Below are 10,733 nucleotides of genomic sequence, written 5' to 3' on the forward strand. Positions count from 1 at the left end.
TCGCCTCGATTAATAAGAATTTAAGCATTTGTGTGAATCGCTGTTTGGCCTTCAAAGGTTTAATCTGCCTTTTAAAATAGAAGTAAATATATTGTAAATTCAATTGTTTACTCACAAAAAAAAGAAGCATGAAAGACTGGATTATTTCTTTACGTCATGTGGGTTGAACTAATTGAGAAATAAATCTGGTGGTCAACTCCTACAAAACAGTGACTGAAAACAAAGTGTTCTTCCCTCAGTAGATACTTTCATCTCATTATCTAGCCGACATAATGAGATATGACCTTTGGTGTCAGAGCGTCACCTCCGATAAGATGTATGGACGCCCCACAGTTATAAGAACATCAAGGAAACGCATTAACTGCACCGCAACCCCCTGAGGCACGATACTGATGTATTTTCTGAAAGTTTAAGTGTATTTGAGATGACCTCTTTCTGTACACACCAATCAGCCACAGCATTGTGACCACTTTCCTACTGTTGTGTAGATCTGCCAAAGCAGCCCTGACCCGTCGGAAGACGCATGGACTCCATTAGACATCTGAAGGTGTGCCGTTGGTATCTGGCTGACATTAGCCGCCCATCCTTTAGGTCATGCACGTTGCAGACTAGTTTAGACTTGTTTGTCCAGTGCATCTAACAGATGCTCGGTTGGATTGAGATCTGGAGAATTTGAACTTAATGTGTGTCTCTGACTATTCCTTGTGGTGCGTTTTCCTGCTTGAAAGATGCAATCATCTGCAACACTGCATAGGTACGTGTCCAAGTAACATTCACATGAATGGTAGGACCCATGGACCCCAACAGAAGTGACCTACTGCCTCAGCCGACTTTCCTTCTGTTCACAGTGCATCCTGGTGCCCTTGTTCCCCAGGCTGATGGTGCATCTTCTTCTATTGCTCCATGGTAGAGTTCTGATGCTCCTCCATGCTCCATTATAAACGTTGGCAGTGGACAGGTGTCAGCATGGTCCAGCTTCGGCCGCCCATAACCCTGTTCCCAGTTCAATGCTTTTCCTTCCTTGGACCACTTTTGATCGGTACTGAACACTTCAGACCAGGAACACCCAACAAGAGCTGTAGTTTTGGCGATTCTCTGGCCCAGCCTTCGTCAGTCACTCAAATTCTTTCTGCTTATAAGACGTCATCTTTGTAGGCAAAATGTTGCCTAATGGATCCCACCAACTGACAGGTGCCATGATAGGATGATTGACTCATCTGTGGTCATAATCTTATGGCTGGTAAGTGTATGCTGCAATGTTCTAATGTTTTAAAGAGTTTCTGTAGCAGCGGATATGCCTCAAGATTTGGTTTTTCGGTCCTTGAAATTAAAATGCCAACAAACGTCGCCCCCATTAAAATATCTTCATACTCTCTCTTATGTGTCTAATGCTGCTAAATGAGGAGGAATCAGCCAACAAACTGTAGATAAATAAGGAGAAATTATACATAAATATTGAGTGTTTTTTTCTGACTGCATAATGTTTTGTTTAGTGCATCTAAATCACAGTTTTCATTTTCTTACCATCACCATTAGAGTTGAATAAACATTTTTTTTCCACTCTCTTCTTACTTTACAGAGAAACTGATCTGCGTCCAACAGTCAAACACAGACGCCTGAGTTGTGATGTTTTATTGACCGAATACCCAAAGACACACAGACACAACGAAATGTGAAACCACAGGTTTTCTACACGCGGCAGTCGGGTTCTGATTTTACAACAGGGTGCTGCTCACTTACAAACAATAGTCACACGTTTAGTGTCAGTGGAAGCTGCGCAAAGACAAAAAAAAAAGGAAAAAAAAGGGAAAATTAAAACTGTAGTTAATCTTATTACAGCAGTTTTCATTGAATCTTTTGTCTCCCAGGAGGTGTACAGGTTTTGACTTAGATTCCAGAGTTAAACTGGACACATCTTGGCCTGGACAAATATATATATATGTCTGTATCTATATATATATCCTCAGAAAACATGAGCAGCTATGGCTTGATCTATACAAACTTCCAGATTCAGTAATTTTTCCCCAATCCAAGTAAACCCCTCGATTTCCTCCTACTTTCTCCATTTGTAAATGTCAACAGAAGAAGCGACAACTTTTAACGTCACATAAAAAATATAATCACTTCTCCAAACTGACAATACCTGATTACTTTAAAAAATTTCTCGTTTTTATCTTAAAATCGATTCCCTAAAGTTAAAACATTCATAGAAAAGCAACAATAGTTCTTCATATTAGAGAAACATAAAAAGAACAAAGTGACATTTTGACTTTTTGTCAAAAACCTGAAGAAAAAAAAAAAAAAAGACCCAAAACAAATAAATTAGGAGTTATTTTAAGATGTTATTCACACGACTCACAGGGAATATAGTCACATCTTGTGCTGAAAAGGACAAAACATTTACATTATTGCACTTAAAGCATATAGTGTCTCAAGAGGCTTTCGTTCTGGTTACGGCCATGAATACCTCACAGGTTTTAACTGGAAGTTCAGCATAATTGAAATACACAATCAGCCAATTATTAACCAGTTTTCTACAATGCCAATAAGACTGCATACTCAGAAACTATATCGATCAAATGTTGTCCAGCACGTGTGACGTTATGAGTGGAATCAGACACGTACAGGACGATTTAAAATCACCATAAAACTGCCAGAAGTTCTTCTCTGCGCGTATTTAGCAAATAAAAACAAAAAGCACGAGTCGCTGTTTGTCTAGATTTCATACTATGAAGGCAGCTTTTTAAAAGGCTAAGAGACACAGGAGCTGCAGAACGGACACAGAAGCCGGTTTGGCAAACAGAAGGAAAACAAACACTCGGGGAAGGTTTGTTTTCTGCCATCTTGAGTTGTATGACGTTGCTCTGAAACCAGCATCAAAACACTTCTGGGCTTTGGTAGCACAGACACGGGTTACGACAATAACCATTGTGCAAACTATCAAGTGTAATAACTGTCAGCGATCAGTTAAAAAGGTTCAACAACCCACTGCAAAGACGCTCCAAATATATAAAATAAATTAGGTCGCTTTCATTTTCTGAAACACTGCATTCAACACTTTGCACTAAACAGACCACGTTCAGCAGCAACACATACAAACTGAAAACCTGGTGATGGACTTTAACGGCCAAACTATTCATTTGTAAGTAATAGGTTAGTTTGAATGGTTTAAAACAGATTTAAACTCAGTTTGTGTGTTTAAACTTCATCTTGTTCCCCAGCTGTTCTTTCACCCAGTGCTTTCACAGCAACTCTTATTCATGGATGAGGGATAAAATGGCGTGTGGTCCATGTACTGCCCGTCCAGGTGACTCCTACCAGTGCCTCGAATCCACCAGCTCCGGTCGCAGACTCAGTTTTTTTAGTGTCTCATAGCCGACCACCATGACGATGGCAGTGGGTGTGGATGAAATGATGCGCGCCGACAGTCCTTTGGTCAATCCCCAGAAGCCCTCCTCTTTGATCAGCTGCCTGAACGTCTCAGTGACCGAGGTACGCCCCTCGACCTACACAACAAAGACATACACTTCATAAAAACCAAAGGTCAGGGCATGTTGTTGAATTTTATTTAACTTTCTGTGAGTGAAAATCCTGTTATGGCTACATACGCAAACATTTTTTTGTTTCCGATAAGAAAATATGTTTTAGTGTTTTGGCATTTTGCAGGAAACCAGGACTGTGAATCACCATAAAAAAATAAATCAATAAAAAATATATAATTCGGCCTGATCTGTCTCTATCAGACAGATGTCACCTCACAGAAAGACAAATGCTCACGCTTCATGCCACATCTGTGTTGTCATTCGTTTAAGGAAGCAGCAGCTTCAGGAACAATGTACTTATGGTATTGTACAACACAGATGTACAATAAATGATGATTACCTGTACTCTGGCTCTGACTACATCCATAGGGTTAGTGACAGTCGAGGCAGTAGCAGCAGCCAGAGGTCCAGCCATGGCTTGTAGGATCAGATGAGGGCAGTCACTGGGAGCCAGTTTAGAGAGTTGTTCTGTGGATGATTAGACGTTATTTATTACAACTGGAAACATGAGCATACACAGATAATATACGAACGAACCACAACTACAAGTTTCAGCTGCTTACCAGCATAAAAATGGTAGAAAGGCCACCAGACCGCACTGTTTGGGATGTAAGTGAGTAAAGAAGCCACGTAACCCCTGTAGAAACCCCGCAAGCCATCAACAGCAAAAATCTGGGCCATAATGTTCCTGGTCTGGCCGAACACCTTTTTTGACTTGACTGTCTCGGCGGAACTGAGTCGGAAGCGGGTGAGGTGCTGCCCTTGGCCCTGCATCATCAGCTGCTGAGACACGACGTCTATGGGGACAGTGATGCTCTGAGCAACCAGGGAGGCCGAGCCGCCCGCCACCAGGGACTTCACCGTATTATCCTCAGAGTACTGGGAAACGTACTTCCTCACCAGCTCGTAGGTGGTTATGTATGCCTGGCCTGAGATGAGGGTGAAGGTGTTGACCATGAAGCCACGATACAGGCCCCTCACGCCTTCCGCCCGCAGGATCTTGAAGAACGCATCAAAGGTGCCGCTGTAGAGCGATTTCCCCCTCTGCACTTGCAGTCGAGTGCGGATCAGTGTGGCCGGGTAGACTGTGGCCCGGATGGTCATCGTCATGAACACCCCGAAGGAGTAAAACTTCCTTTTGTCGAGGTCTTCCCACTCGATGATCTGGATATTTCTTTTCTGCTGCATCCTGACAGTCGTAGGTGCCCCCTCATCAGACTGATTCCTGCCTGACAGCATTAGCAAAAAGCGTCGTCAGTAAAACACCAAAGTTTGTTGATAACCATAAATGCTACAGATATTTTGCATTTGAGAAACTTTTTGCTGATGTACACCAGAGGAATCACAGGACATTACTTCTCAAGTAGAATTTTCCACTATTTTAAGCACTTGTCTTGTAAAACCTTGAGTAAGTAAACAATTAGCGCATGAAATCAATGTTTAACTTCTGCAAGGTCTGAAGAACAATGAGGTAATCTGGATAATCAGCACCAAAGGTGAAAACCTTTCTGACGAATGGCATGCAGCCTAGATACTGATACACTTCACATTCAAAAATATTTTCTGAAAAATAAACACACTTATGTATTACCAGACAATAACATATGTTTCTGGCACAGGCAGCAAATTGGACACCTTAGATACGGCCTAGTGAATTAATAGCATTAATACAATAATCAAGGTCTAATACGGACATTGAAGTAGAGATTACTACAGGACAAAAAGGTGTTTATACATCATAAATGTAACTAACTCAGCCTGGGTTAAATGAGAACATACTACACATTAAATTAAATAATTTAAATAATAAATTGACTTTAGCCAAAAATGCAAATTATTTTAGATTGCAACCATAGCTAAGCTAAAGTAAGCTTTTTTTTCTTTTTTTTTTAGTAATTAATAATATTACTGCCTTCAGAATATGTCTTGCTAAGTAACATATACGTAATATATTCAGTAATATATAACTTATCTATTTTTTTTTTGTTATTGATGAAAGAGAGTTCAAAGGTGGTGTTGCCATGTAAGTTAGCAAGTCAAGGCTAACAACGCGTGTGTACAGAAACAAGCCGCATGGTCAAAAGCAATAAGTCGTGTAGCTGTTGTGACAATACACTTAAAAATGTCGCCTTTTCTGAAATGCCCTTTGTTCAATAATATTGGAACTGCTTTAACCTGACCAAGGTGTTAGAGGACACAGTGTTCCCGAGCCGTTGTGGACCAACTAAGCTATTTTGTTTTAATTAATTACACACATTTAACCTATCAGAGTAAATCAGGCTAATACAAATCCAATATCAATGTATAATGTGCTAACTGTCACTTTCTGGATATGTTAATATCGCATGCTATCCTGAGTTAGCTTCCGTTTTGCCCCCGAGATAAACAGCGTTAGCCTTACGTAAAATAACGTAGCGATTACCTACCTCTTCAGACAGATGTTTATCATAAAGCCATGTCCTTAATTTTACTTCTGCTTAAACATCACGTCAATAGCTGATAGAAACGATGTGATTAAAATTAGCGTCATAAAGTGGCCATAAGACCCCAAAATATGGAGTTAGCAAGTCCCTAGCTAGTGAGCTAACTACCAGAGCTCTTCCGGCTCCCATTCAAATGCCATGCTGCTGAAGCAGCCAATCACGCGTAGCCATACTTCTTCTTCGTCTTTTATTATTTTTTCACACTGCATGATGCAGGATATTTATGTTGCGTCACTACCGCCGTCCGCCACCAGGGCCAGAGGAATGCTCCCGATTTGTCGACGTCTAGCGGATTGTAAGTCAGCGAGGTCTTTATATTTACCTTATTCCACGAGGTAAGAAAGCTTTAAAGGGAATTTACTCGCTGCGTGTTAAAAAAGACTATTTCCCTCGTTGAACTGCGACACACAGTGTTGGATTTGATCGGTCCGCCAGTAGACAGGTGGCGCTGCAGAGCGGTTACTTCACTGACTCAGGACACCGGTGTGTGCGAGGAAACATCAAACTGAAAGTAAGTAGTGGAGCTTTCAGCCTTGGCTAAAGTACCCCAACTTCAACCCTTTCATCAAAGGTAATAGCGATGCGTAATTAAAACTCGATGATTTACTTTCGTATTTTACAGTTGTACTCTGGTTTACATTATAACTTTCGTTCCGCTCTAACCACGGGATGTTTTTTTTTAAATGTACAGACTAACTAGCATGCTAACAACCTAGCACGATGAGATATTGCAGATTCATTCTGTTGCAGCACTTGGCTAGCTAGCTGTCAGTGGCTTATCAAAGTACCATTTGTGTCAGAAATCATTATCTGAGACGTGCCTTACAGTTAACGCTTGCATAATTTAAGTACATAAGATGTATACGTAATTAGTCTATGAAATCCGAACAGATTTTATCAGTATTATCAATACAAATAGACTGACGCGCTTTTATTGTCATTGTTGTTTCCTCTGGTTTCCCCTTGCTTATTTCTCCTGCCGTTTTATGTTTTTCAGGATATTTCCAGAGACTTGAGAAAATGGTTAGTTGCCGTTATCGTCTTTACAAAATATGCAAGATTTTGTGTTTTTTATGATTTCTGTTTAGTCACCATAACGTGTTGTTTTTTGTTGTTTTAGTCTCGCCGATATGACTCCAGGACAACCATATTTTCACCTGAAGGCAAGTGTCCTTTTTTTCCACAGTGTACACTTTCTCCAGAAATCAGCCTGGCATATTTAGTGTCTTTAGCCTGAGGAAAGTTCCATCTGTCAAGAGTATCTGTGAAATAAAAGAAACTTTTACCCTCCTCCCTTAAATATAAAGCATATTATGGGATTCTCACAGTTTTTAGCCAAGAATGTTTTAACTTTCATTTTTTTGATTCTTACTTACAGGGCGCCTGTATCAGGTGGAATATGCAATGGAAGCGATCGGTCACGCTGGAACATGTCTGGGGATTCTAGCAAAGGATGGTGTGCTGCTGGCAGCAGAGAGACGCAACATCCACAAACTGCTTGATGAGGTTTTCTTCTCTGAGAAGATCTACAAGCTCAATGAGTGAGTGAACTCCACAACAGAGAGATGCTTCAGCGTCCTCTACTTGTAATTAGTTGTGTATTTGTTACAGTTTGTGGTCTCATGTTCACGTGATCATGTTTTCAGAGACATGGCCTGCAGTGTTGCTGGGATCACGTCAGATGCTAATGTTTTGACAAATGAGCTGCGGTTAATTGCACAGAGGTGAGTTTCAAAGGGAAATGTGCTGACCATTACAATATTTGAGCTGTCAGAAAAAATTTAGTGGTTTTAGTTTTCAACATATTTACACACAGAATATATTTTTCAAACCTAAAATTACTGGAAAACCTAAAAAATGCATTCACTTGAAAGGTGTTAATTCAACTGTATGATCATTTAGGAGGATGTAATTTGCGGTGCTGTTTTGAATTACACATCTTCTACAGTTTCTGTTATTTAGCTTAGCCCACTGGCTAAAATTAAGTTGTCAAAATAACAATATAAAATAACAAACTAATATAAAACAAATTGTAATATTTATAAAGGTTTGCAATTTATAAATTGCAAATTGTATAATGATTTTACCTGTTAATCACACCCACTACAGACCACTGACCAGTTTAATTTGTCTTCAGGTATTTATTGCAATACCAGGAGCCAATTCCCTGCGAGCAGCTGGTCACTGCACTGTGTGACATTAAACAAGCCTACACACAGTTTGGAGGTAAGACGCACAGCAGTCTCCTTGTCTACCTTTATTGCTCGTATCCCTTCCTTTTTAATAATCTAGATTCTTTATCAGCTATGTCGTCATCTCTTTCTAAGAAAAGATAAATGAATTTTCAGTAATAGCTGTTTGTGTTCTCTTGGCAGGTAAGAGGCCGTTTGGTGTTTCTCTGCTGTACATGGGTTGGGACAAACACTACGGCTTCCAGTTGTACCAGAGTGACCCCAGCGGCAACTACGGAGGCTGGAAGGCAACCTGCATTGGCAACAACAGCGCTGTAAGTCTGAATTGTTGTCAGCCAGATTGTGAATAGCATGTGTGGTTTTTCCCTGATTTACCATAGTTTGTAGAGAATATTCAAAATGATAGCGGTGACGCAAAATGTATTGCTGTACTCCCTCCGTGTATGGTGATGTATATGTATATGTTGACTTGTTGCCCTCAGGCTGCAGTGTCCATGCTGAAGCAGGACTACAAAGAGGGAGAGATGACGCTGTCCTCTGCTCTGGCTTTGGCCGTCAAAGTCCTCAACAAAACGATGGATGTCAGCAAGCTCTCAGCAGAGAAAGGTGAGCTTCAGAAAGTCATTCTTGTTGTGTCTAATGTAATATATTTAATTAAAATGATTGCTTCTGCAGCAAGTATGACTCAGCAGTCAAATTAGTATCTACTATAGCAGTTACTTAGTAATAAATGGACAGGTTTTCTTCACTCTTGATTTCCGTTTAAAGTAACACAATAAACTGTATCACACTCATTGTTTCAGTTGAAATTGCCACTCTGACACGAGAAGATGGGAAGACCAAAATCAAGGTGCTGAAACAGAAGGAAGTAGAAGAACTCATCAAGAAACACGAGGCTGAAGAGGCCAAGGCTGAAAAAGACAAAAAAGACAAGGAGCAGAAGGAGAAGGACAAATGAGCAAATTAGTAACTTTTCCCCCGTGTGTCACCAAACCCTGTATTGTTTTGTCTTTTACATTAAACATTTGGAAACTAATGGATGTGTTGGTTTCCTACTTTATGTCACATTTTAATGCATTTTTATTTACAAAAGCTGTCAAAGGATGATACAATAAAAAAATTATCTTGAAAGCATCATAAAATACAATCTCATCAAGCATGTACTTCTAATGCTTTACCATTTTTATAATATGTATGTTTTTCCACTTGATGGCGCCATTACTCTTGTGAATGTTTACAGTCTGAAAGCAACAGGGCACAATTGTTTTTTATTAGCACAGTTTGATGAAACATTTATAAAATAATGGAAAGGTTCAATTGGGAAGACGTCTTCTTGTGATAAATGCTACTGTCAGCCTGAGGTTTGTTCGAATCAATTACCTGTAATGTAATTTTCAGACACAGGTGATGATTATTTCCTCTCAAGGTTAAGTGGACAATGAGATACAACCCTTTTTCTATATATAGATATCAAAATGAGGCAGTTTCTGGGCATGTAAGCAATTTTGGTCTGATTACACACCGATTCCACATTTAGATTGAGAGAGTGAGTGAGTCATAACATTAACATTTTCCCAGAAAGAAAAGGAAACAATGATCAGGGCTCGGGTCTGATTCCCAGTCATTGTGCTTTACTTACCACTTGATGGCGATAATGTTCACGTTGTAAACATATTCGCTCGACAGTTCATTAGTTACACTAGATTGTAGCAGTCCTGCACTTAATCTCATCTTGATGAAGGTTATGGTATTCAGCATTTGTTTGAAATAACTTGGTGAGCTGTTGATTCAACTGTAGAGGCTGTGGATTGTACTACTATTGAATTGTATCATGTGTTGACACAAAACCGCAACGCTACACAACAAACTATTGTGTGTAATTCAACACAGTTTAACAGCACCACAGACATCTCCCTCCAAAATGATCGTGCAGTTGAACTAACACCTTTCTGATGCTGCTTTGACACAAACTGAACATTATAACACTCGTAAAGATAAGATTTTGTGTGACGTGATGATGATGGTTTATTTTTGGTTGCACGTAACACAAACAAGAAACAAGGATCTGTTTGCAAATCCAACTAATAGTAAAATAAAAAAAAATATATCATGACATAATCGTACAGAACATTAGGCAACCCTATACATCAGCATTACATAAGAAATTAAAAGAACAAAAAAAAAAAAATGACACTCAACTGTTGCATACTTTCATTATCCTTAACTCCTTAACTATTTAACATCTTAAGGCTTTTCTGAAAGTCATCAGTGAGCTACACAATATCAATTTGTCATCGAGACCATTCCATTATGTGACTCCTAGAATAGAAATACATCTACATTTAACAGTTTGGATCCATAACTATAGTGGTTTCTCTCCAAATAGTGCACAGCTGGCAAAATCATAATCTGATTAAAAGACATCCGATGAGTGAGATACTGAACAGAAACTCCTACACATACATTGTAGAGACATACAGACACAAACATTGTAGAGACTTTAATATAAGTAATAG

At 39.5% G+C, this 10,733-nt stretch overlaps 2 protein-coding genes across 4 annotated transcripts; one reads left to right on the forward strand and one right to left on the reverse strand.

Annotated features, from left to right (window-relative positions):
• Positions 1 to 1,617: 1,617 nt before the first annotated feature.
• LOC125005585 (solute carrier family 25 member 44-like) lies at positions 1,618 to 6,149 on the reverse strand. Its single transcript, XM_047581032.1, has 4 exons — positions 5,969 to 6,149; positions 4,106 to 4,771; positions 3,883 to 4,010; positions 1,618 to 3,506 (listed from the first exon to the last, which is right to left on the reverse strand). The coding sequence occupies exons 2-4, from the start codon at positions 4,728 to 4,730 to the stop codon at positions 3,315 to 3,317; spliced, it is 945 nt and encodes a 314-aa protein (XP_047436988.1). The 5' UTR covers positions 4,731 to 4,771; positions 5,969 to 6,149; the 3' UTR covers positions 1,618 to 3,314.
• Positions 6,150 to 6,260: 111 nt separating this feature from the next.
• On the forward strand, positions 6,261 to 9,253 carry LOC125005586 (proteasome subunit alpha type-4-like). 3 transcript variants are annotated; one of them, XM_047581036.1, is made up of 10 exons: positions 6,261 to 6,320; positions 6,437 to 6,536; positions 7,023 to 7,048; positions 7,146 to 7,188; positions 7,404 to 7,566; positions 7,672 to 7,749; positions 8,163 to 8,251; positions 8,401 to 8,531; positions 8,700 to 8,823; positions 9,021 to 9,253. In XM_047581036.1, exons 3-10 carry the CDS (start codon positions 7,046 to 7,048, stop codon positions 9,173 to 9,175), a joined length of 786 nt encoding a protein of 261 aa, XP_047436992.1. In that variant the 5' UTR covers positions 6,261 to 6,320; positions 6,437 to 6,536; positions 7,023 to 7,045; the 3' UTR covers positions 9,176 to 9,253. The 3 variants fall into 3 exon arrangements, with proteins under 3 accessions (XP_047436992.1, XP_047436990.1, XP_047436991.1); XM_047581034.1 differs by having other exon boundaries at positions 6,263 to 6,320; positions 6,437 to 6,596; XM_047581035.1 differs by having other exon boundaries at positions 6,287 to 6,536.
• The last annotated feature ends 1,480 nt before the right edge of the window (positions 9,254 to 10,733 follow it).

The sequence above is a fragment of the Mugil cephalus genome, chromosome 3 (genome assembly GCF_022458985.1).
Source record: "Mugil cephalus isolate CIBA_MC_2020 chromosome 3, CIBA_Mcephalus_1.1, whole genome shotgun sequence".
Classification (NCBI taxonomy): domain Eukaryota; kingdom Metazoa; phylum Chordata; class Actinopteri; order Mugiliformes; family Mugilidae; genus Mugil; species Mugil cephalus.

Excerpts from the sequence above, each read along its gene's own strand:
- LOC125005585 (XM_047581032.1), bottom strand. The coding sequence starts at position 4,730 with ATGCAGCAGAAAAGAAATATCCAGATCATCGAGTGGGAAGACCTCGAC. Across the intron at positions 4,011-4,105 it reads TTTCTACCATTTTTATGCTG|AACAACTCTCTAAACTGGCT; the intron begins GTAAGCAGCTGA and ends AATCATCCACAG. Across the intron at positions 3,507-3,882 it reads TAGTCAGAGCCAGAGTACAG|GTCGAGGGGCGTACCTCGGT; the intron begins GTAATCATCATT and ends TTTGTTGTGTAG.
- LOC125005586 (XM_047581036.1), top strand. Across the intron at positions 7,750-8,162 it reads CTGCGGTTAATTGCACAGAG|GTATTTATTGCAATACCAGG; the intron begins GTGAGTTTCAAA and ends ATTTGTCTTCAG. Across the intron at positions 8,252-8,400 it reads AGCCTACACACAGTTTGGAG|GTAAGAGGCCGTTTGGTGTT; the intron begins GTAAGACGCACA and ends TTCTCTTGGCAG.